The 25,010-nt window shown below is 51.9% G+C and overlaps 3 protein-coding genes across 3 annotated transcripts; 2 read left to right on the top strand and 1 right to left on the bottom strand.

The window, feature by feature from the left end:
• The first annotated feature begins 841 nt into the window (after window positions 1-841).
• On the top strand, window positions 842-5,160 carry Ube2s (ubiquitin conjugating enzyme E2 S). The gene is made up of 4 exons (XM_076569783.1): window positions 842-1,065; window positions 1,701-1,848; window positions 2,767-2,957; window positions 4,696-5,160. Exons 1-4 carry the CDS (start codon window positions 1,063-1,065, stop codon window positions 5,011-5,013), a joined length of 660 nt encoding a protein of 219 aa, XP_076425898.1. The 5' UTR covers window positions 842-1,062; the 3' UTR covers window positions 5,014-5,160.
• Window positions 5,161-16,466: 11,306 nt separating this feature from the next.
• Window positions 16,467-17,996, bottom strand: Rpl28 (ribosomal protein L28). The gene is made up of 5 exons (XM_006991940.4): window positions 17,865-17,996; window positions 17,458-17,549; window positions 17,237-17,360; window positions 16,779-16,897; window positions 16,467-16,603 (listed from the first exon to the last, which is right to left on the bottom strand). The coding sequence occupies exons 1-5, from the start codon at window positions 17,938-17,940 to the stop codon at window positions 16,514-16,516; spliced, it is 501 nt and encodes a 166-aa protein (XP_006992002.2). The 5' UTR covers window positions 17,941-17,996; the 3' UTR covers window positions 16,467-16,513.
• A 2,101-nt stretch (window positions 17,997-20,097) lies between these two features.
• Window positions 20,098-24,765, top strand: LOC121827211 (transmembrane protein 238). The gene is made up of 2 exons (XM_076569765.1): window positions 20,098-20,773; window positions 24,658-24,765. Exon 1 carries the CDS (start codon window positions 20,227-20,229, stop codon window positions 20,764-20,766), a length of 540 nt encoding a protein of 179 aa, XP_076425880.1. The 5' UTR covers window positions 20,098-20,226; the 3' UTR covers window positions 20,767-20,773; window positions 24,658-24,765.
• Window positions 24,766-25,010: the final 245 nt, after the last annotated feature.

Below are 25,010 nucleotides of genomic sequence, written 5' to 3'. Positions count from 1 at the left end.
GGGGCTGGGGCAGAGCCACAAGGCCACGCCCTGAGCAAGACCACGGGGCTTCCGTGACACTCCAAGGAATCGCGGCTTCCCCGCCACCGCAGAGACCACCAGGGGCGCGGGCCACACACCACGCACTGGGGGACCAGCGAGGGCAAAGCTTCAGAGTCCCCCCACCACGTCTGCAGGGCTTCCTAACACAGAACGGGGGCCACAGCACAAGATGGCGCCGCGTGCACAAACACAGACGGACTTCCGGACTCGGCCCCGCCACGACGTCCAGGCCCGGGCGCCCCCCTGCGCGCCCGTTCATTTGCATACAATGATTTCATTGGCCAGGGGTGAGGTCCATCACGCTAAGCTGGCTTCCCATTAGTAGCTTTCCGCTCCTCCCCACCCCACAAGCCCCGATCACGACCGCCACTCTCTATTGGTCAGTGGCCCTTCCGTCACTCGTTTAAACCCCACCCCTCCCAAGTCCCGCCTCCCCTCGCCCCGCCCCGTCCGCGGGTCGACCGTTAGCCGCGGGCACGACTTCCTCGAGGCCGGAGCGTGCGCGCGTACGCCGGGCCTGCCGGCGTCTCATTCAAACGGCCCAATCAGCGGCCGCGTCGCCTCGGGGGGCGCCCCTTGACGCTCGGCTCGGGGTTTGCAGCCTCCTGGGTCTCCCCGGTCTCCTCCCGAGCCGGCGTGAGCCATCACTGGAGAGACTGACCCATAAACTCGGCGGGAACGTGTGGCCCCGTGCGGGGAGGAGCGGGGAGGAGCGCGTCGACCGTCCATCAACGTGCGCGCTGACGTACGCGGCCGGAGCGCGCCCCCGGAGGGGGCGGGGCCTGCGAGGGGCTATAAAAGCGCCGTGCTGCGCGCGCGGCCGGCTCAGTGCGGCCGGGCAGGCGTAACGTCGCAGGCGTCTTTTTTGTAGCGGTTGTCGGAGCAGGTCGGGAGCGGAGCGGGGCCTCGAGGGGCCTCGCTAGGGCCACAGCGGCCGGCAGTTGGGCCCCCCGCCCCGGCCGGCGATCCGAGGAGTGCAGGAAGGGGGCCGGGGGGACCCGCCCCCGGTCGGCCGGAGCCATGGTAAGCGCGGCGCGGGGCGGCCCGAGGGGCGGTTGGGGACTTGGGGCAGGGAGGGCGGCTGCGGCCCGAGTGTTCCTCGCCAGCTCCCGAGCGCCTCGGCGGCACGGCCGGCTGCAGGTCCGGAGCCAGGCGTCGGCCCGGAGGCCTCTCTGCGGCCGCTGCAGGAGAGCAGGCGGGCCTTGGGGCCTTGGGGAGCGCTGTGGGCCCCTTTTCGGCCCGCCCATGGATGTTCTCAGGAGCAAGACATCCCGCCGCCATTTCGCCTAGGGCTTTTTTTTTCTTTTGCGGGGGGAGGGTGTGTGTGTGTTCAAGGCTAAGCAGGGAGAAGGGTACAGGCTAGGCCTCAGGCCCACCTAGTACTACTAGTGGACACCATTCGCGTCTTAATGAGCGGGTCTTTGGGGGGGTTTGAAGACGTGAAGCCGCCTGGAAGCCGTTTCCGAGACTATCTCTCGCGTATCTACGGGCCGACTAGCCTTAGGGCAGGCGACAGCCTGAGGCATCCGGGGTGAGGGTTTAGTTGATCGGCGATGATTGACAGCCCGGAACCAGCAAGGGCACGATTCTGGCGTCCACCGAGTTTCTAACCCCAGATTATTTCGGGCTGCTCATTCTCCTTTTCCCTCCTTGCCCAGAACTCCAACGTGGAGAATCTGCCTCCGCACATCATCCGCCTAGTGTACAAGGAGGTGACCACACTCACAGCGGACCCACCTGACGGCATTAAAGTCTTCCCCAATGAGGAGGATCTCACGGACCTGCAGGTCACCATCGAGGGCCCCGGTGAGTGTGGGCATGGGCACGAGAGGGAGGGACCACTTTTGTCTGTCTGTGACTGGATTCCAGCAATCTCAGGTGCTGGTGACAACGTGTGGGTAGGTCAGCAGCATTGTGCCCGTGAGAACTATATCTAGGACATCACACAAATATGTCAAGAAGTTCCTGGTCACTGAGCATGTAATAGAGCTCTTGCCTAGGCTTGGGCCAAGACTGTCATGCGTGACTCTCCAGGGACCTGAGGATGCATAGAAATTTAATAGGAACAGAAAGTGCACCAGGTGGTCCAGATGGTCTGAGACACTTTTAAGCTGTCCAGTGTCTGGATGCATTGCAGAGCAAACAAGACGGCATTGTGAGGGAAATGGGTAGCGATAAACTGATTGAGATTTTCTTTTCAGACCTCATTTGTCATCTGAATTTCTACAAAGTCAGCTAGGGTGTTTGAAGATTCCATGAAGTGTCAGGTCTATAGTGCTGGGGTGTGGAGTCTGCCTGGGCTGCTCCACACTTACGTAGTAAGTGGGTAGAACATCTATGATTATGATTTTCAATCAAGGCAAGTAGGTAGATGAAAACATGTCTCGTGAGGATTGGAAAGGGCCTGGGAAATGGTGTGCAAGAAAAGTTGGTGGGTGGGTTCCTTTGTCTTGAAGAGTTGGCATGTGCCTGAGACAGTCCCTTGGAAAAGAAAATGGATATCCAGGAATCCAGGGGTGTGGGCTGTAGAGCAGGGCATATAATATAGTCAAAGCATAAAGACATGTTGGCTGTAGTGCCTGGGAAGCTTGTTTGTTGCCCTAAATTTCCCCAGCCTGGTGAAGGGATTGACAGGCTATCTGCGTCAGCCAGATCCAGAAAACTGATGTTGAGGTGTTGAAGGATGCTAGGCTATCCTAACCTAGTTCCCGTCCTCTCTTCCAGAGGGGACCCCCTATGCTGGAGGTCTGTTCCGCATGAAGCTCCTGCTGGGCAAGGACTTCCCTGCCTCCCCACCCAAGGGCTACTTCCTGACTAAGATCTTCCACCCAAATGTGGGTGCCAATGGTGAGATCTGTGTCAACGTACTCAAGAGGGACTGGACGGCTGAGTTGGGCATCCGACATGTGCTGCTGGTGAGTTTCAGCCACAGTGCCTTGTTGAGTTTTTAAAAATCAGCTGTGAATAGGCACAGTCAAATAAAAATCAAGTTCCCAGCCTTTCTGAAAGCTAGCCCTATGGCACCACTTCTGTTCTGCAGTGTCAAGGGGTGGGCACCTACCTCACCACACTCAACAGCTGTAGGTTGATACAATTAAAGTGTTTGCTTACTAGCCCAAACTGCCCTTGGACTTGTCCTCCTCCAGCCATAGTTGTTAATCTTTTGAGCCAAGCATGTGGGTAATGAGACAAACTCCCCCAAAAGCTAGATTTACAAGATTGTGCCACGCTATTCAGCTAAGTAGAGTGGGTTTTGTTGTGTAGTTTGGGGGCGGGGGGGGGGGGGGGGGTTGGCTTTTCCAGGGTGTTTTTTAAACAGTGCCTGCAACCATCACTACTGTCTATAATTCAAATGTGTTTTCCTGTACTAGTGTTTTTTTTAGCTGGGGGTGGTTACACTGCCTGGGACATTTTGTAGTGTCAGGAGATATGCTTGCTTGGTTGTAAGTACCGCTGCTGGCATGTTGTGAGTGGAGGCAGGGGACACTATTAAGCATCTGCTATGTATAGGACTGTACCACAGTTCTCCCAAGTCAGTTGAGGTGGAGATAATGGTCAGGTCTAGGCCAGTGTTCCAAGGTCTCTAAAGGCCACTTTAGTAGTTAGGTCACCTGGTGCCTCCTTTGCCCCTCCCATAGACTTGAATTTTTTTTTATCTCTAATGAGCCTCTAGGGCTGATGGTAGTGAAGGTAGAGAATTGGGGTTTCCTTCAGGGCACCTGGAGAGGATTAAGTTCCAAGGTAAACAACCCCCAAACCTTTCCTGCTTTGCCTTCCTCTGGATGTCAGTTAAACTTGGTTCTGTTCCACAGTGCTGGGACTACTGTCGGGCTATGGGGTCTGCTTTTAAGCCTCTATCGAGGACAGCCAGGCCTCCAGTTTGGAGGTGCAGTCAGTGGTAAACTCTGACAGGGAGATACTGTGTCCCTTTTGAACATCTGCTAACTCAGATGTGTCACAGAAGCTCTTAGACGTACCTGTTAACCATCAACTAGCTCAGGATTAACTTTTATTCATCATTCATCTGAACTAACATTTAGAATGAACTGGATTAAATAGATACAATCCCCACTACCACCTGAGACAGGGTTTCTCTGTAGTTTTGGTGCCTGACCTGGATCTCACTCTGTAGACCAGGCTGGCCTTGAACTCAGAGATTTCCCTGGCTCTGCCTCCCAAGTGCTGGGATTAAAGGCGTGCGCCGCTGCCACCACCACCCTGCTAGACACAATTCTTAAGGCCTATGGTTACTTTAGTGTTTTTCCCTCTTGGGTGTAATCTATGACTCTGAACTTGGCGACTTGGCATTCCTGGTAAAGCCAATGATCACTTTAGGTTTCTGTACCCCTACATAGTAGGGTGGAAGACAGGGGGAAAAAATGTGAGTTCTCCAATCCTGAGTGCCCTTAGTCCCCCTGATTACTAACTCTGAACTCATGATCACCGGTATAGGGCAAGATCAAAGCTCCATTAGCTACAGAAAGTGGCTGGGACTGATAAATCAGGCTGCATAACAGGAAAACAGCCTTTAATGGCGACATAATTGAGAAAGAGGCTTGTGATCTCGGGGATGATTTGGGATTGAAGGGGAGATACAGTGTGGAGGCCATGAATCTGGGTACGTCCCCCTGACCCTCGGCCCTTTCCCCACAGACCATCAAGTGCCTGCTGATCCACCCTAACCCAGAGTCTGCACTCAACGAGGAAGCAGGCCGCCTGCTTTTGGAGAACTATGAAGAGTATGCTGCCCGGGCCCGTCTGCTCACAGAGATCCATGGGGGTGCAGGTGGCACCAGCAGTGGCAGGGGTGAGGCTGCCCGGGACCTGGCAAGTGGGGCCACAGCCTCCACTGACCCTATGGCCCCAGGAGGAGCTGAGGGTCCCATGGCCAAGAAGCATGCAGGCGAGCGCGAGAAGAAGCTGGCAGCCAAGAAGAAGCTGGACAAGAAACGGGCACTGAGGCGACTGTAGTGGGCTCTTCCTTCCTTCCTCCTGTTCTGTCCCCTCCCACTCTGTCTCTAAGTTATTTAAATTATGGCTGGGGTGGGGGAGGGATGGGGGGCACCAGAACCTGGATTTGGTTTTCTAAATAAAAGTTGGAAAAGCAGTTTCTGTGCATGAAGGTGTCGAGAACCTCTTTCCTTCCGTACTGTGGCTCGGAGCCGCTGCATTCTTAATCTGCCCCAATCCTTGCAGAGCCACCAAAGCTGGAGCCCTGGATCCATCTCGCTCCAATTAGAGTTGGGGTCACCTTTACCCTGTGCAGTGGGATTTAGAGTCTAAACGAGCAGAAACCTGTGTCGAATAGTCCTCTCTTTAACCCTCTAACGGTTTTTGGTGTAGCGGTGCCCCTTAGGGTGACTGTCCTGAATAGGTTTATTGTCTATTCCCTCCACAGCAGTGGTTATCAACCTTCCTAATGCCACGACCCTTGCCCAACCATAGAATTATTTTTGTTGCTGCTTTATAACATTTTGTTACTGTTATGAATCATAATGTGGAGATAAAGGTGAGTTGTTACCCATAGATTGAGAACCACTGCTCTAGACATCTGAGCTAGTCCTGGATTGGGGCAAAGTTACATTTCCTGTGTCACATTTCATCCCAGCTCTGGGCTTAATTTTTTTTTTTCTCGTTCTGTGTATTAATCTGCACCCTGTGTATCCGCCCCCCCCCCAACCCAGGACCATTACCACTGAGGCTGAATCCTCAGCCCCATCCATGTGTTTTGTTTTTTTCTCGAGACAGGGTTTCTCTATGTAGCTTTGCGCCTTTTCCTGGAACTCACTTGGTAGCCCAGGCTGGCCTCGAACTCATAGAGATCCGCCTGCCTCTGCCTCCCAAGTGCTGGGACTAAAGGCGTGCGCCACCACCGCCCGGCTTGTGTATTTTTAACTGTCAGAAACAACATGCCTTCAAAGACATGTTGGAGGTTCCTCAGGTTTTCACAGGCCACTTTCCTTTTCAGGAGCTTAGCCACTTGCAGTATTGTTGGGCCTTGCTTTGCAGCTCTGGCTGGCCTTGAACTCACAGACCTACCTGGATCTCTGCCTCTGGAGACTTAATTGCAATTCTTATAGTAGCATCTAGGACTCTTGTAGTAGCTACCCCTCCACATAGCCTAGCAGGACTAATTACGGCTCTTAGCTCTGGTTAGGTGAGAGTTCCAGAAAGGCTGATTAGATGGCTCAGTTAGGGATTGTTGATCTTGCAGAGGACCTGGGTTTCAGTCCCAGCACCCATATGACTGTTTACAACTGTAATTTCAGTTCGAGGGACTCCAGCCACCTCTTCTGATCTCCACCAGCACCAGGCACATACGTGGTGCACAGAGCATACAGTCAGGCAAAATATAAACATCAAATCTAAAAATAAAAAACCCAGATACTCCTGTTAGGAGTCTTGTGTTCTATTGTAACCTAAGGAGTGATTCTGGGTTTGTGCACCAGAGGGCAGTATATGCTTTCTGGTAATGTACTTAGGTTATTTGAACCAGTTTTCAACCTTAAAGGAAGGAAAAAGGCTCAAGTGATAGCTCATATTTGTAGAAAAGCTCTAAATCCAAGAAGAGTTGGATTCTTAGCACACAACTGCCCAAAACTTCAGCTCCAGAGGATTTGACACTTAAGAACTTCAATAAAGGGGGTGGGGGTGGAGAGAGCTCAGTTCAAGAGCCCTGGCATCCTGAGTTCAATTCCCAGCAACAACACAGTGGCTCACAGTCATCTCTAGTGGGATCTGATGCCCTCTTCTGGCATAAAGTTATACATGCAAATAGAACACTCACATTCTTAACTAAATCTTAAAAATAAAAGGGGGATGGTGAGCTGGCTGGCTCGTGGGTAAAGGCTGTGAACCCTGAAGACCTGCCTCTGAACCCACATGTTGAAGGAGGGATCACTGCCTACAGGTCGTCCTCCAACCACAAGTATGTCAGTACATACACATGATATTTAAAATTGTTTTAAGGGAAGGAATATATTGAGTTGCAGAGAGGGTCATAAATATCCAGGCCCAAACTAAGTGCTAGGCTTAGTAGTCTAAGCTTGTATTCTGGAGAGTGTGAGGCCAGCCTGGGTTCCTATGACCCTGTCTTCGAAGAATGAAAAATTTGACCCTTGGTTAAATGGGAGCCAGGCAGTGGTGGCTCACGCCTTTAATCCCAGCACTCGGGAGGCAGAGCCAGGCGGATCTCTGTGAGTTGGAGTCCAGCCTGGGCTACCAAGTGAGTTCCAGGAAAGGCGCAAAGCTACACAGAGAAACCCTGTCTCGGAAAAAAATAAAATAAAAAAATAAAAAATACAAGATACCAATTGATACGGAAAGTCAGAGAGCTGGGTATGAAGTGAAGGAGAAACCAGTATATTAAGTGTGAAGTGCTGTAGCACAGTGGGGGTGGCTTACATAGCACGCTGTTCAACCCTGAGTACCTGGTGTTAGGAGAAAGCAGGAATACAGCTGCATGCTGTAAAATGACATGTACAAGAATGAACTGAAACTGACCAATGAAGTCAGTAGGACTAGAATCATCAGTAGCTGCTTTTTTTTTTTTTTAAAGACAAGATTCCTGTAACATAGTGGCCTTAAACTTTCAATGTAAAAAGGGATGGCCTTGAACTTTTTTTTTCTTTTTTCTTTTTGAAAAAAAGAAAAACGCCGCCACCCGGCTGGCCTTGAACTTTTGATAGTCTTTCATCTTAGTGCTAGAGTTAGAGGAGCGTGCCACTGCGCCCAGCTCATGGTTATAGGCTGTATGCATGCTAGGCAGCTGCTCGACCATCTTGGCTACACCTCCAGCCCCAACCTGCTCATCCTAAACTGTCTCTGCTGAAGGTCAAGGGCCAGGCTGCAGCTCAGCCTATAGAAGCACACACAGACTTGTGCTCCCAGCTGCAGGGGAGGCTGAGTGTGAGGGCTTTTTGGGTTACAGAGTTCTAGGCCAGCCTTAGTGACTTGAGGAGACTGTCTTAAAAAAAAAAAAAAAATGAGCTGGGCGCACGCCTTTAATCCCAGCACTGGGAGGCAGTGGGAGGTGGATCTCTGTGAGTTCAAGGCCAGCCTGGTCTACAGCATGAGTTTCAGGACAGCCAGGGCTACCTAAATAAAAAATGGATGGATGGACAGATGGAGATAGATAGATAGATAGATAGATAGATAGATAGATAGATAGATAGATAGATAGATAGATAGGAAAGAAGACTGGGCCTACTGGACCAGGCTTGTGATCACAGCTACTCGAGAGGCTCAAGTTCAAGGCTATGCTGGCCTACAGAGAAAGTTCAAAAACAGCCTGGGCAGTTTAACAAAATCCTGCCTCAAAATAAAAGTAGAACCAAGCAAAAGAGCCAGACATGGTGGCACACACTTTCAATCCCAGAGCCAGGGAAGCATAAGCAGGCTAATCTCAGAGTTTGAGACCAACCTGGTCAACATACTGAATTCAGCAGGGACTTAGCTACAAGGTGAGATCCTGTATTCAAAAAAAAAAAAAAAAGCATTGACAAAGAGTTTAGTTAGGCATGTGCCTAGCATAGTCAAGGCCCTGGGTTCAATCCTCAGCCAGCACCACAAGCAAAATGAACATTTATAGGTAGTACACATGGAAATAAAAGAAGTAGAAGAACTGGAGATGTGAAGGTGATAGAGTGCTTGCTTGGTATTCAAAAGGCTCTAGGTTCAGTCCCCAGTACTGCATAAAATGGGGTGTGGTCCTCTAAGCCTGTGATCCCAGCACTCAGGAAGGTAGAGGCGTAGGGTTGGAAGTCCAGGATACAAATAAACAAATTGTACATACCAAGGGCCTCAAGTTGTTGGTTCAGCTAGTATAGGCCCTAATCCACCAAGCCTGACCATACGGGTTGTATTCCTGGGACCCATATATGATGGAGAAAGCGGACTCCAGTAAGTTGTCCTCTATCTTCCACATATGTATCATGGCATTCACACAAACATATATATACAAATAAATAAATACAGTATTTTTTTGACTTTTCAAGACAGGATTTCTCTATGTAGCCCTGGCTGTCCTCGAATTTAAGACATCTGCTTGCCTCTGCCTCCTAAATGCTGGGATTAAAGGCCTGCGCCATAACTGCCCAGCATGTGCCATACATTTTTAAAACATATCTATCTAAGGCATAAAAGTCCCAACAGGGGACCTGAGAGAGAGCATTTAAGAGCACTGGTCGTTCTTCCAGAGGATCCAGGTTCAATTCCCAGCACTCACAAGGCATCTCAACCATTTCTAGCTCCAGTTTCAGGGTATCCAATGCCATTTCCTCTCTGCAGGCACACACACACACACACACACACACACACACACACACACACATATATAAAAATAAGATTATATAGGGTTGGGGATTTAGCTCAGTGGTAGAGCGTTTGCCTAGCAAGCACAGGGCCTGGGTTCGGTTCTCAGCTCTTGGGGGTGGGGGTGGGGGAGGATTATAAATAAAAACAGTGCACAAAAGAACACAAGGAAGCCAGGCGGTGGTGCCACACGCCTTTAATCCCAACACTCGGGAGGCAGAGGCAAGCAGATCTCTGTGAGTTCGAGGCCAGCCTGGGCTACAGAGCGAGATCCAGGAAAGGCGCAAAGCTACACAGAGAAACCCTGTCTTGAAAAACAAAAAACAAAAAAAAGAACACAAGGAAACGGTTCCCACTTAACTCATGGCACTGTTATAGACAGAGCTCATTGTGGTTACTGGAGTAGTCCTAGATTTCTTTCCTTTGGTTGGTTGGTTTTTTTTTTTTTATTTTTTATTTTTTTATTTTTTAGTAAATTTATTTTACAACATCATTCAGTTCAACATAATAGCCACAGATTCCCCTGTTCTCCCACTCTTGCCCCCCTCCCCCTCCCCCCACCCCACCCCCCATTCCCACCTCCTCCAGATCATGGTCTCCCCCGAGGACCGGGATGGACCTGGCAGACTCAGTCCTGCCAGGTCCAGTCCCCCCTTCCCAGACCGAGCCAAGCGTCCCTGCATAGGTCCCAGGATTCAAACAGCCAACTCATGCAACAAGCCCAGGACTGGTTGGTTGGTTTTTTTAAGACAAAATCTTGACACATAGCCTACTAGCCTGGAACTCACAACAATCATCCTATCGCTGTCTCTTCAGTACTGGAACCACTATGCTTAAATCAGTCTTCGATTCCTTTATCTTGGTATTTGTTACATGGGTGTTATGTTTTGCAAGTTGTTGTTTTTTGTTTTTTTTTTCTTTTTTGTTTGTTTTAAGGCAGAGGCTCACTTGGTAGTCCAGGCTGGCTTCAAACTAAAGGCAAAATGACAGTCATTTTGCCCTGGCCTCCCAAGTGCTGGGATTATAGGCATGTGCCACTACAACCACCTTTACTGTTCTCTTAAAAGGTATAAATAGCCAAGCAGTAGTGGCTCACACCTTCAATTCCAGCACTCAGGAGGCATAGACAGACAGGATCTCTGTGAGTTCGAGGCCAGCCTGGTCTACAAATCAAATTCCAGGGCAGCCAGGACTGCTACACAGAGAAACCCTGTCTCAAAAAACAAAAACAAAAACAAAAACAAAAAAAAACCCATAAATTTCGCCATAATGGTACACACACCTGTAATCCCAGAATTCATCATATTGATGACAGGAGGATCTCAAATTGAAGGCCAACCTGGATGACAAAGCCACAGATTGTTTCAAGGAGAGAGGAAGGGAGAGCAGGAGAGAAGAGAATAAAACTTTTATGTACTGTTTAAAAATGCTATTGGTGCCTTGAGGAGGTGACGATCGCCTTTAATTAACTAGCACTCTGGAAGCAGAGTCAGGAGGATCTCTGTGAGTTCGAGGCCAGCCTGGTCTACAGAGTGGGTTCCAGGACAGGCTCCAAAGATACACAGAGAAACCCTGTCTTGAAAAAAAAATGGCAAAAACTACAATTGGCAAGACGGTTCAGTTGGTAAAGCACTTACTGCCAAGACCTAAGGACTTGAATTTGATGCCCAGGACCTACCCTCTTTGCCTGGAAGGAAAGAACTGACCCCACAGAGTTGTCATACACTTACTGTACCCACACATATCACACACACACTCAATTTTTTTAAGTTTTGTTTGTTTGGTTTGGTTTTTTGGGTTGTTTGTTTGTTTGTTTGTTTGTTTGAGACAGGGTTTCTCTGTGTAGTTTTGGTGCCTGTCCTGGATCTTGCCCTGTAGACTAGGCTGGCCTCGAACTCACAGAGATCCGCCTGGCTCTGACTCCCAAATGCTGGGATTAAAGGCGTGCGCCGCCGCCGCCGCCGCCGCCGCCGCCGCCGCCGCCGCCGCCGCCGCCGCCGCCGCCGCCGCCGCCGCCGCCGCCGCCGCCGCCGCCGCCGCCGCCGCCGCCGCCGCCGCCGCCGCCAGCTGGTTTGGTTTTTTATAGACAGGGTTTCTTTGGTAGCCTTGGCTGCCCTAGCTCTGTAGCCCAGGCTGGCCTTTAACTCATAGAGATCTGCCTGCCTCTGCCTCCCGAGTGCTGGGATTAAAGGTGGTACACCTTACCACCCAGGCTTTAAAAGCATTTTTGAAAGACAGGTGATATATTTGTTATTATGTGTGTGTAGGTCAGAGGACAACTTGAGAAAGTCAGCTCTGCGCTTTAATCAGGTGCAGTCCACGGTCTGAACTCAGGTTGTCGTGGACAGCAGGTGCCCTTACTACCAGACGAGCTCGCTAACCATGTCCCCTCCCCCAGCCCTGGCTGGCTGGAATGCATCATATAGACCAGGCCTCAAACGCACAGAGATCAACCTGCTTCTTCATCTCAAATTAGTGCACATATCACCAAACCATGTTTGGCAGTCTTTTTTTTTTAATGCAAAATTTAGTCTTGGGAGAGGAGGAGAGTGGTTAAGAGGACTTGGGTTCAAGTCTCAGCACTACATGGTAGCACATAAGTCTGTTAACTCTGGTTCCAAGGCATATGAAGCCACCTTCTGATTTCCATGTACCAGGCACATACATGGTACACGTGCATGCAGGCAAAATACTCCTACATATAAAAATAAATCTAGCCAGGCAGTGGTGGCGCACGCCTTTAATCCCAGCACTGGGGGGCAGAGGCAGGCAGATCTCTGAGTTTGAGGCCAGCCTGGTCTACAGAGAGAGTTCCAGGACAGCAAGAGCTACACAGAGAAAGTCTGTCTCGAAAAACACAAACAAACAAACACACTTTTAAGTTTTTAGTCTAGGGAGATTGCTCAGTGGGCAGTGCACTTGCCACACAAGGGTGAGGACCCGAGTTCAGATCCCCGGATCCTTATAAATTCTCACAAGTGTTCACACAGAACACACATGTGTGTGCACACAATTGTTAGGACTCAAAGGAACCCAGGACCTGGCTCCTCCAAGCACTTCTCTCCCCGACCCCTACCCTAAACCTGTCCCTCCCGGGGTGGGGGGCTGGCTCGGCTTCCCTTCCCCTATATAATCAGCCATTTTTGCTTCAAGCCCACCACTCTCGGCCTCTAGATCCAAGGTTCCTCTTTTCTTCCCCTCTCACCCCCTCTCCCTCTCATGGTCTAGTTCAGTCTGGTCCCTTCCAGATGCCTCTTCCTCAACCATACACACGTAAAATGCAAAAAGTTTTACAGGTATTGTGCTGTGTATGTGTGTGGACATGTGACATTGTACATGTAAAGGCCAGAAAACAAGCTGCAGTTCTCTCCTGTGTAAGCTTTCCAGGGATGCAGCTCAGGTCCTCAGACTTAGAGGCGCGCTCTCCCTTTCCTCCTAAGCCATCTTGCCAGCCCAGAATTTTAAAGATTATTTTCGTTCTACATTGTAATAATTAATTCTCGCCCTCTCTTACACCTAGGTTCTTTAATCAGAGACTACCCATGTTACCAGGAATCTTGTGCATTTTGTAAAGTCTACATGAATGCAACAAGCTTAAATATGGAGGGCTGGTGAGGTGGCCAGTGGGTAAACGTAAATGCTCAAGTACGGCCAGACTGACTCTTCAGTCTGAGGTGAATGTTTGTGCGTACATATTTACATGTATGTGTGTTTGGTTAAGTTGTCCCCCCCCCCCCGCCCCCCCCCCCAGACAGGGTTTCTCTGTGTAGTCCTGGCTCTCCTGGATCTCACTCTGTAGACCGGGCTGGCCTCAAACTCACAGAGATCCGATTTCCTCTGTCTCCCGAGTGCTGGGATTAAAGGCGTGTGCCCACCACCAGTTTCGGGTAAACAGAAAAACTGTAAAAGTTGCTAAGTATGATGGTTCATGCCTGAACCCAAACTAGTCTGATGCCCAACTGAAAAAAAAAAGACAACTGTGTCTATAGACAGCATCCCCATAGCTGGATCGCTGTATTAACACCTGTTTGGTGTAGTTAAGACAAGGGTAGGGTGCACATACACATTGGCACAGCCGACCTGGTCGGTCACTCAGATGCTGCTCATGCCAAAGGAAGACTTGTCTTTCTCTCTGGCCCTTGACCTTCTGAAGATAACTGAGGCCTTGGAATGCCTCTCTTGTAAATGTATCTGTCTGCCTGATTAATGAGCACAATCACTGTATCAATTTGACTTCTGTGGAAGGAAGACTCCCTTGTGAGGGTGCCCTCTGCCTACTGATTGGCTCCTGACCTAAAACTGGTATGTTGATGTGTTATACAGAGATGCTGGGAATTGTTCACTGTGTGATTCCATTGGGAGTCTATGGGGAGTAGTTAACAAAAGCTGGAGATGGATCTGGCCTCTCCGCTCATTCAGGGACAGACAGGTATTTACTGAGCACCTGCTACCCAGCAGGAACTGTAACGGACCCCAGGTGCTGTGCAGAAGTCCAAGGTTGGCTCTTTCGTGCTTTATTATTTATTTATTGGTTTTTTGAGACAGACCTTCTACGTGTAGTTTTTTTTTCCTGCCAGAAGTATGTATTTCAACAGTATTTTGAGATAACCAGAATATATGAAAAAATACTTATACCCATCCAATCTGTTTCACTAAAGGTCTTTAGTATTATAATTGAAGTTAAAAACACATTTAAATGGTCATATAAAGGCATGAGGGTCACACTGTTCATAGCATCTAGAATGACGTTGCCTCTACTAAAGATGAGATCTTGCTGTGTATCAGGGATTCCATGACTGTCGATAAATTCTCTTTTCATTTTCTCGGAACTTTTTATTTACGACTTATTTTTGGTTTTTCGAGACAGGGTTTCACTGTGTAGCTTTGCACCTTTCCTGGATCTCGCTCAGTAGACCAGGCTGGCCTTAAACACACAAAAATCCACTTGTTTCTGCCTCCCAGTGCTGGGATTAAAGGCGTGCACCACCACTGCCCGGCTTATTTATTTTTAATATATTTTTTTTAATTAAGAAATTTTCTACACCGGGCGGTGGTGGCGCACGCCTTTAATCCCAGCACTGGGAGGCAGAAGCAAGTGGATCATTGTGAGTTCGAGGCCAGCCTGGACTACCGAGTGAGTTCCAGCAAAGGCGCAAAGCTACACAGAGAAACCGTCTCCAAAAAAGCACAAAAAGCCGGGCGGTGGTGGCGCACGCCTTTAATCCCAGCACTCGGGAGGCAGAGGCAGGCGGATCTCTGTGAGTTCGAGGCCAGCCTGGGCTACCAAGTGAGTTCCAGGAAAGGCGCAAAGCTACACAGAGAAACCCTGTCTCGGAAAAACCAAAAAAAAAAAAAAAAAAAAAAGCACAAAAAAAAAAAAAAAAAAAATTTCTACTTACCCTACATAGCACCCACAGATCCCACCTCCTCCCATCCCCCAGCCATCCCTCCAAAGCTACCCTGCCCACATCCTCCAAATCAAGGTCTCCCATGGGGAGTCAGCAGAGCGGTCCCCTTTCAGGCAGGTCCAAGGTGCCACACCTCAGGCACCGAGCTTCCAAAAGCCTGCGGATGCACCAGGCGTGGGCCACCAGCGCGCAGCTCTTTCATGTTTTATATATTTGTGTTATGCACAGGGGCAAGACTGAACTTCCTGTGACGGTGCATAAGCTGTATTCCCAACACTGAGGTAGAGACAGCGTGAGGACCCACATTAAAAAGCCACTCATAGCTGGATGTGAGCACACGCCTCAAATCCCAGGAAACGGGGATCTGAGTTCAAGACTAGCCTAGTCTATAGACAGCCAGAACTAGAGAAAACCTATCTCGTGAAAACAAATAATAAAAATTAAGCCCAGCGGTGGTGGCTTATGCCTTTAATGCCAGCACTAGAACTAGTTTTAAGACAGCCAGGGCTCTACTAATACCGTATCTCTCAAAAAAACAAAACAAGCTGGGCAGTGGGGGTGCATGGCTTTAATCCCAGCACTTGGAAGGCAGAGGCAGGGAGAATCTTGAGTTCAAGGCTAGCCTGGTCTACAGATCAAGTTCCAGGACAGCCAGGAGAGCTACACAAAGAAACCCTGTCTCAAAAAGAAAGGAAAAATAAATAAATTAAAGCTAGTCATAGGCCAACAAGATGGCTTAGCAAATATCAGCTTGCCTATCAAGCTTAGCAATCCAAGTTTGATCCTGAGTCCACTTAAAGGTGCAAGGATAAAACCACTAAATTGTCTTCTGACATGTGGCGCGTCTGTGCATCACTCATGGGACACAACTGTAACCCCCAGCACTGAGGTATGCAGAGACAGGAATTTGGGGCTTGCCGCCTTCCAAGGTAACTCCAGGTTTAATAAGACCCTGTCTTAAATATAGAGCAGGATACCAGACATCCTGACTTCTATGTACCATACTTTTTTTTAAAAAAGAGGGCAAATTTTATTTATACCCCCCCCCCAAAAAAAATCTCGAGGAAAAGCTGGGCAGTGGTGGCGCAACCTTTAACCTCAGCTTGGTAGACACTCAATAGCACGACAGCAGGAAGCCCCAGCTGAGAGCTCGAGTGCTGGGGACCGCCACTGGTTCACAGGTCAGATGAACAGAACACAATTTCTACCCACTGAGTGCTCACCGCACACAGGACCCACTCCCAGCCTCTAACTCACTCCATTCTGCCGAGGATGGTAACTCAAGAGTGGGGAACCTGAATCTGAGGACTGGGACCTGGTAAGACAGCCCCCATCTCAGGCGGAGGCTCAGCACATCCGACACTGTCAGCTGGTCAGAACCTGAAGTCACTCATCCTCACTCTCCTCAGGGAATTAACTGGGGCCTCTACTTCCCCAGCCCCGTCTTTCCTGCTCCACTCCTCATGGTACCCAGATGGCCCTGTGAACAGCTTTAACGCCTGAATTCCTCCAGGCAGAAGACAAATTTTTTAGACGCAAAGGAAAATTTAGCCCTGAAGTCAGCAAGCTAGAAAGAGTGATGACCCAACGCTCCATTCCCCGTGTGTCTAGCCTGACAAGCACCCCCTTCAGATGAACAAGCCCAACATTAGTAAGAATTTGATCGAACAGCTCAGTGAGCCACAAAACAGGAGGCCCAGTGCAGATGGTTGAAAAGGTCAGTGGACTCTTTATTGCTTCTGGGGTGGGGCTCAGGAGCTCTTGGTGGGACGGGTCCGTTTCCTCTTCACCACCACGGGCTTCTGGCTTCGCAGGATGGCACTGGCCCTTCGGATGGCCGCCTGAGGACAGGAGAGGGAACTTAGCCCCCCAACTCAGAGACACTCCCACTTACTGCTCCCTGCTGCCCAAGGGCTGGGGAAACCAGGATTCTCCAGCCTAGTTCCAGCCAAGCAGAGTCCAAGCATCCAGGCCTGCATCGGTCCCTCCTGCCTTAAAGACTCATCCATCACTCACCATGCGCAGATCGGGGCGGTACTTGTTCTTTCGGATCATGTGCCTGATGCTGCTGAGGGTGGCCCGTGCATTCTTGTTGATGGTGGTCCTTACGTAAGAAGTGGCTGGTTTTCGCTGACCTGGTACGGGGAGCCTAGGAATCAGTCCACCTGTGTGGGCCCTTCAGAGTATCTCCCAGATGGGGAACACAGAACCTCACCCAAGAACCTGCTCTCCCGTACCCAGCTGTCTTTCCACCTGTCCATTCAGCACACCCACTAGGTGTCAGTCTCCACCAACGCCCGTGGAAATCCCATTCCTCTCTCTTTTAAAGTCCCCTCAATGAATCACTGAGTTTATCCAGTTCCGACTTACGCAGCGGGCAAGCCAGGGTGAGGGCGGGGGCTCCCCTGGCCCACACTCAACCCCAGGGACACCGTGAGGCCGGGAAAGGAGACCTCTCGTCTGCAAAGGCTCACCCGATCTGCGTTTCATGACCACCACGACGCCTTTGCCGTCGGCCGCGGGCTCCACTCCCACGGTCTTGCGGTGGATCAGCCCGTTGTAGCGGAAGGAGTTGCGGGCCTTCAGGTTATTGGGTTCCTGGCGAGGTGCAGGAGATGGCGCTGAGCCCGGGGGACGCGCGAAGGCGGCCCAGCCGCGGGCCCCGGGGCGCCCCTCCCACGCGGGCCCCACTTACAGTGCTGTAGGTCTGCTTATTCCTCTTGATGAGAAAGCTGGAGCAGTTCCGAACGACCATCCACTGCAGATGCGCGGACATGGCGGCGGCGGCTGCGGGGACACGTGCGAGGGGTTAGCCAAGCGGGGGAGCGAGCGAGGCCCTGGCGCCCGGGGAGAGGGGGACACCGCCGGGAAACGACGAGCAAGGGCTCCGCCGGCCGGAGGGGGCGACCGGAGGAGGCAGGCCGGCCGAACTAGGGCGGCTGCGACTGGAAGGTGTGCGGGGGAAGGGGAAAGATGGCCCTACTTCCGGTGGCGATGCGGGCTGCGGATGGCGCTGGGGCACAGGGAGGGAAACAAGGCTGAGGCCGAGGCGGCGGGCGCGAGATGGCGGCCACGAGGGGCCAGGAGACGACCCGCACTCACCTCCTCTCCCGACGGCGGCCGGAGACGGAAAGAGGGGCGCGAGGGGCGGGCCGACGCCTTTAAAGTGGCAACGCATTTCCGCTTCCTCCCCGGGCGCGCCTGAAGTCGGCCACCCAGCTTCCTCCCGTCCTCGGGTTCCGCCTCCGAGTCGTCTCGACGGTCTCTTCGCGTGCCGCTCGGGAACCTTCGGAAATCTTCGGCTATCTTCGGCTAGAGATGCGGAGGCGAGTTCTCGCGGTGGAACCTTGCCGCGCCCCGGGCGCTGGGGAAGTTTTCGGAGCCCAGAGCCCGGCTCTCCGAGAGTTTCCGAACGCACAGGCACCGAGACCGTGGCTCTGGTATGTTCAGTTAGCCCTTGGCACGCGGCGGGCACTAAGTAAACATTTCAAAAAAGACTTTTGCTCTCTTGGCTGACTGACTTTGAACTCACATCCTCCCTTAGGATTCCAGGAGTGCGTCCTTACTCCAGGCTTTAGAACTCATTTTAAGATTTTTGTTAAATTTTATTTTTATGTGCATTGGTGTTGTTTTGTTTTCCCGAGACAGGGCTTCTCTGTGTAGCTTTGTGCCTTCCCTGGATCTCGCTCTGTAGCCTAGGCTGGCCTCGAACTCACAGAGATCCGCCTGACTCTGCCTCCCGAGTGCTGGGATTAAAGGCTTGCGCCACCACCGCCCGGCGTGCATTGGTGTTTTACGTGTGTGTGTGTGTGTGTGTGTGTGTGTGTGTGTGTGTGTGTGTCCGATCCCCTGAAACTGGAGTTACAGACAGTTATGAGCTGCCATGTGGATGCTGGAAATTGAACCTGGGTCCTTTGCAAGAACAGCAAGTGCTCTTAACTGTCACGACTTGATCTTTCAAAGGGCGCGTGGACTGTTTTAAGCATTGATGTGGCATGGAGTCTTCACAGTCACTGAACTCTCTCCCACGAGAGCACCAGGGCCCAGTGGACCATGTTCAAACCTCTCCAGGAATACGCTGGTGGGGCTGCCACCTTCACTTGATTGTCTTGTGCCTGGTTCAGTCTGCAGAAACACTCTGTGTCTGTCCTCAGCACATCTGGCCAATTCCGGCTGCCCACTGGCAATTTGCTCCACAACCTTTCTTAATGTTTTGTTAGCATTTATTAATTATGCATTGTATGGGTTTAAATGACATTTTCATATGTGTATATGTGTGTATATACTGCATTTTGATCATATCCTCACACTGCAGTTAATCTGTATTGTGTGTGTCCCAGTGAGTTTCCTTGGTGTTGATTACAGGCTCATGGATGGGAGTTTGTTTACAGGAGTGAGTGCATTTTACCAGTGGCTACATCACTAAAGAAAATGTAACTTCCTCCTCCATCATCCTGAGCCTTCTTCAACTCTGATGGGCTTGGGAGAACCCAGACAGAACTGCTTGGAAGTTTCCCACTCCGGGGAGCAGATGTGTGGAAGATGTTGGTTCTGTTTAGTGTTCCACATAGGTCGGCCCAGATGTTTGCCCGGGCCATGCTGCCTTCCAGATGAGTGCCCTGGCCATATCTGTTAAGTTCTCTTGAAGTCAAAGCCATCTTCATAGACCAGCTCCCACAGCAGGGAAGGACTTTTTCTAGAAGAATCTATCAATAAGAAAGCCACAGTTTCGCCGGGTGGTGAAGCCAGAGGCAGGCAGATCTCTGAGTTCGAGGCCAGCATGGTCTACAGAGCGAGTTCCAGGACAGCCAGGGATTTTGTCAGGGTCACATATGAGTAGCACAGCCCTGACCTGGGTGTACTGTGGGTCAGATAGAGTCAGTCAGCACCTGAGAGATGGGTTCATTTTCCCACCCTGGGTTTCACAAGGCCTGTGCTGCGCACAGGAGATCCCAAAAAAGCAAGAGCGTTTCAGGGCTTTGGCCGCTGCTTTTGTGCCCGAGAGAATGTTTTTGTGCTGTGCAAAGCATGGAACCATGCTAGGCAAGTGCATGCCTAGCAAGCACAAGGGTGTCCCGCGTGCACTGTCTACCAAGTGAGCTACATCCCCAGCCTGCCCAGCGATTGGTTCTGGTCCCCATTTGGGTTCATCATGGGCCTGATGGCACAGGAGGCCTCAGGAGGCGGGCACTAAATAGATACAACATGTTGCTAACTTACACCACCACCAAGTTCGACCCTAATCACCTGGCGCTCCTGAACGGGCAGGATCGTGCGCCGCTGCCCCCTCCCTGACCTCTGAGCCACCCGGGCCACCAAGTCCAGGCTGTGAGCCCCAGTCCCGCTCAGGTGACCACACAGGCGCTGGGCACACCTGGCGCAGGGCCCTGACCCCGCCCCGGGCAGCCGCACCCCGGGACGCTCTCGGGGAGCAGGCGGCGGCGGCGGCGGGCCACCGAGGGCCATGGCGGCGGTGTCACCGTCGTGCGTCTCCCAGGCGTCCCCGGCCGGCGCCTCGTCCCCACCCGCGCCCGCCCCGGCTCCGGCGGCGGCCGGCCTGGGCCGCTGCCGCATGGCGCTGCTGCTGGCGGTGGCCTTGGACGTGGCGGGCATGGCGGCGCTGCTGACCGGCGTCTTCGCGCAGCTGCAGGTGCGCGGCCGCGACTTCGGGGACCTGCTCATCTACTCCGGGGCGCTGCTGGTCTTCCTGAGCCTGCTGGGCTGGATCCTCTGGTACACCGGCAACATCGAGATCTCGCGCCAGGAGCTGGAGCGCGACTACGGCCTGCGGCCCTCGGCGATCGCCCGCCTCGCCCGCAAGCTGTCCCGCCGCTGGTCGGCGCCCGCCGCCGCCAGTGCCCGCGCCGCCCCGGGGGCCCGCGCCGCGCGCCGAGCGGCCCGCGCGCCCCCGACGTCCTCCGCCGCCGCCGGCTCCCGCCGCGTGCGCCTGCAGCTCGCCACGCTCGAGGCGGGGCCCGGGGCGGCGGGCGCGGGCAGCGAGTGAGCCCCAGGTGAGGACGCGGGGAGAGAGAGAGGGAGAGGTGGTGGGGGCCACCCGAGGGGAGTGAGTCAGAGAGAGCAGAGACGCCGGCCCGCCGGCCGGAGCAGGGGTGGGACGAGGCTCGGCCGCCAGGCGCACCCTCTCTTTGCCCCACGTGCACGAGCTAGGCCTCACCCCATCCCCTCGCAGTACCCAGTTCTCCGAGTTCATTCCTGTTACTGTACCGTAAGCCCCCGGGGGTGAGGGCCATGCTTGTCCGGACCACATAATGTGCAGTGGGTACATGGCGAGGGGGATCACCCTCAATTCCTTCTCTTTCTCTGTTGTTCTTCTTCGAGACAAGATCTCACTGTGCAGCTCTGGCTGTCCTGGAACTTGATATGTAGACCAGGCTGGGCTCGAACTCAGGGAGTTCGGCCCGCCTCTGCCTCCTGAGTGCTGGGATTAAAGACGTGTGCCACCACTCCCGGAGTGGAGTTGTAGGCAGTTTTGAACCCCTGCCGTGGGTGTTGGCAACTGACCTTGGGTTCTCTCTCTTTCCTCTTTCCCTCCCTCTCTCTCCTTCTCTTTCTCTCAGAAAGAACTCTTAACCACGCCAAATTTTATTTTTAAATTATCAAACTCAGGTCATCAAGCTTGGTGGTTTTACCCAATGAGCTACCTTGCCTGGCCCCTGTGTTCCCCCTCCCTTTTTAAAGATTTACTTATTTTTAATGCGCATTGGTGTTCTGCCTGCACTATGTCTGTGTGAGGATGCCAGATCCCCTGGAACTGGAGTGATAGACAGCTGTGAGCCATGTGAGGGCTGGGAATTGAACTCAGGTCCTTGGGAAGAACAGCCAGTGCTCCCAACCGCTAAGCCATCACTTCAGCCCCTATATTCCCTTTCTTAAACACACACACTTCTTCAGCTTTCCGGCTTCTGCTCAAAGACTGGCTAGGGCTCTCTCTTGCCCTCTTATTAAACCCAGGCGGCTTGCCAATGTGTGGAACCTCTGCTTTGTAGTTCAGCTTCTTTAACACTGTTTGTTTGTTTCTGTTGTTGTTTTTGAGATGGGTCTCTCTGTGCAATCCTGGCTGTCCTAGAACTCACTCTGTAGACCCGGCTGGCCTCGAACTCAGAACTCACAGATCCGCCTGCCTCTGCCTCCCAAGTGCTGGGGTTAAAAGTGTGCATCCCCCCACCCCCACCGTTTCACTTCTTCCACACTTTATCTGCACTTGTATCTCTCAGACCACAGACAGACAGCTAGCTGTCCTTTATAACCAGGAGGGCCCTTGCTGTCTGCCATCCAGCCAGGAAACTTGCATGTTCTTCAGGCATCAGCTCCCGCCTCTGCCTGCCTCTGAGTATTCATATTGTCTGAGTCGCTCCTGTGCCCACTTGGATAGCCATAAAGCATGTCTCTGCGAGCTGGTTCTCACACCTGACAGGAAGCCCTGTACCGGGGAAGCCTGAGTCTTTGGGGTCTTTGTTCCTAACACTACCCAGCAAAAACTGTGAACTCAGGAAAGGCTGAGAATGGGTAGGCAGGTGGAAGGATGGATCAATAAATAGATGGTGGATAAAATGTGTTAAAAGATGAATGGAAGATGGGTAGATGAATGAATGCATGCGTTTTAGTTGATAGATGGGTAAATGGAGCATGGATGAGTTGGCTGATGGATGGGGTGGCTTGGAATGGTTTATAGAAGAGTTGGTTGATGAATTGGGTGCATGGGAGCAGAAGAACTAATGAATGGATTCACTGATGGATGGGTAGAATGGTGCATAGAAGGTTTCATAGGACTGATGGATAGATAAATGAGTTATGGTTTTGTTTTGTGTTTGAGACAGAGTCTTGCTGTGTACCCCAGGTTCACAATGTGAGGTCGTCCTCCTTCAACCTCAGATTAGTTAATAGGTAGATGTGATGGGTGAATGGGGGCGTGAATAGGTAGGGTTGGATGAAGAGAAGTGGTTGGATGGATAGTTTGGGCAGGTAGACATGAGAAAAAATGGATGAGTTTGTGGGCGGATGGGAATGATTGAATCCATTTCCTAAGTGGGATTTCTGTACAAGAATTAAACCCGGGGCTGGAGAGATGGCTCAGAGGTTAGGAGCACTGACTGCTCTTCCAGAGGTCCTGAGTTCAATTCCCAGCAACCACATGGTGGCTCACAACCATCTATAACGAGATCTGGTGCCCTCTTCTGGCCTGCAGTCATACATGCTGTATACGTGGTCGGTAATCCCTATAATCCCAGCACTCAGGCAATCACAGGACGTTCAAGACCAGCCTAATGTACATAGTGGGTTCTAGGCTAGCCAGGACTGTAATAGTGAGATGTCTTCAAAACACCAAAACAGGGGCTGGAGAGATGGCTCAGAGGTCAACAACATGGCTGCCCTTGCAGAGGACCTGAGTTCCATTCCCAGCACCCACATGGCGGCTCACAAGTGTCTGCAACTCCAATTCCAGATCTCATGCCTTCTTCTGGCCTCTTCTTGAGGCACCAGGCACACATGTGGTGCAGAGACATACAAGCAGGCAAAACATTCATACACATAAAAAATAAATCTTAAAACATACTCACACATTGCCAGGTGGTAGTGGCACACGCCTTTAATCCCAGCACTCGGGAGGCAGAGCCAGGCGGATCTCTGTGAGATCGAGGCCAGCCTGGTCTACAGAGTGAGTTCTAGGACAGGCTCCAAAGCTGCACAGAGAAACCCTGAACCCTGTCTCAAAAACCAAAAAAACCAAAAACAAAAAAGCCCACACAATATTTAAAGACTGAACAACTATGCATGTGTGAAGCATGAACCAATGTTGGATCACAACATTTGACATATGCCAAAACAGCCATCTGTGGTTAAAATGGCTCTTGACGATCTTAACGCTCCTCGGAAGTGTGCATTTGGGGAGACCTCAAAGAACTTGAATTTTGACAGAAGGGCATGCTCTAGTAATGCTGACTTCCCGGGACCAAAATTCACACATGGGCAATTCTCCTCCTCCTCCTCCCCTTCCTCCTCCTCGCCTCTTCCCCCTCCTTTTCCTCCTCTTCCCTCTCCTCCTCTCCCTCCCCTTCCTCCCCCTCCTCTTCCTCTCCCTCCTCTTCCCCTCCTTGTTTCCCTCCTCCTCCCCTTCCTCCCTCCTCCCCCTCCTCCTCCTCCACTCCCCTTCCCTAACATGGTCTCATTATATAACATAGGCTGGCCTTTAATATGTGGTACTCCCCTGTCTCTTACATGCTGGGGTTACAGTTTGAGCCACCTCATCCGGCTTGGTTCTTTTCGGCTTGGTTTCCATTTGGCTTTTAATTACATCATTTATGTTGGATCTGTGTGCTTCTGTGTGCTGTGGGGTGCATATAGAGAGCAGAGGATAACCAGCAGGAGCGGGTTCTCCCCTTCCACCACAGGGGTCCAGGGGAGCCAACAGGCAGTCAGACTTGGTAGCAAGCAACCTAGCTCTCCAGCCCCTTGGCTTGACTTTTTTGAGACAGGATCTCACAGTCTGTAGCCCAGGCTGGCCTCAAACTCTGCACTGCAGACTGGCCTTGAAGATCCTCTTTCCCAGCCTTGCAGGTGTTGGGGTCCCCCCAGCTGTTTCTCTGTCTTCGCCTGTTTTCTCCATCTCGGTTCCTCCCCCTGTCTCTGTGCCTCTCTGCTGTTTCCTGCCACAGACTCACCTGTGTCAGGGGATGCTGCTGAGTGAAAGGCACACACACTTGTGCACACACACGCACTCCTGGGGCTCCGCGGCAGATGGAGGGAGGGGTCTAGGTGAGCTTGAGTGCCCATCAGTGAGTCAGGGGCTCCCTGGCCTTTCATGGACGGGGACCTCAGAAGAGGACAAAGAGGAGTAATCCTAACTGTTCACTAACCCCACCTTCCCTTCCCACAGACAACCTCATCCCCCTGGACCTGACGGAGATGCACAGCTGCCCTGTCCATCACCCGGCCGCCAGGACACCCACCTGTCCCCTCACTTGGATAAATGTCTCGTTTTGGAGCACTGCCTGCCTGTCTGGTTAGGGGCCTGAATGGGTGAAGGAGATTGATACAAGCTTCCTGCCAGACCAAGCCACCTTTGATCTTGGAGGCCCTTGAGCCACAGGGGATATAGGACCCCAACTTCTCCCTGGCCCTCCACCGGGGGCACCAGGGAGGTGAGAGGCTCTTGAGTGCAGACCCACCCAGCCCAGACTTCCATTAGGGTAGTCTGATCTTCCAAGAAGAACAGACACGGGGGGCCAC

This window comes from Peromyscus maniculatus, chromosome 1, assembly GCF_049852395.1.
Source record: "Peromyscus maniculatus bairdii isolate BWxNUB_F1_BW_parent chromosome 1, HU_Pman_BW_mat_3.1, whole genome shotgun sequence".
Taxonomy (NCBI): domain Eukaryota; kingdom Metazoa; phylum Chordata; class Mammalia; order Rodentia; family Cricetidae; genus Peromyscus; species Peromyscus maniculatus.
The sequence above is the reverse complement of the archived record's forward strand: the minus strand, read 5'-3'. Positions and strand labels throughout refer to the sequence as shown.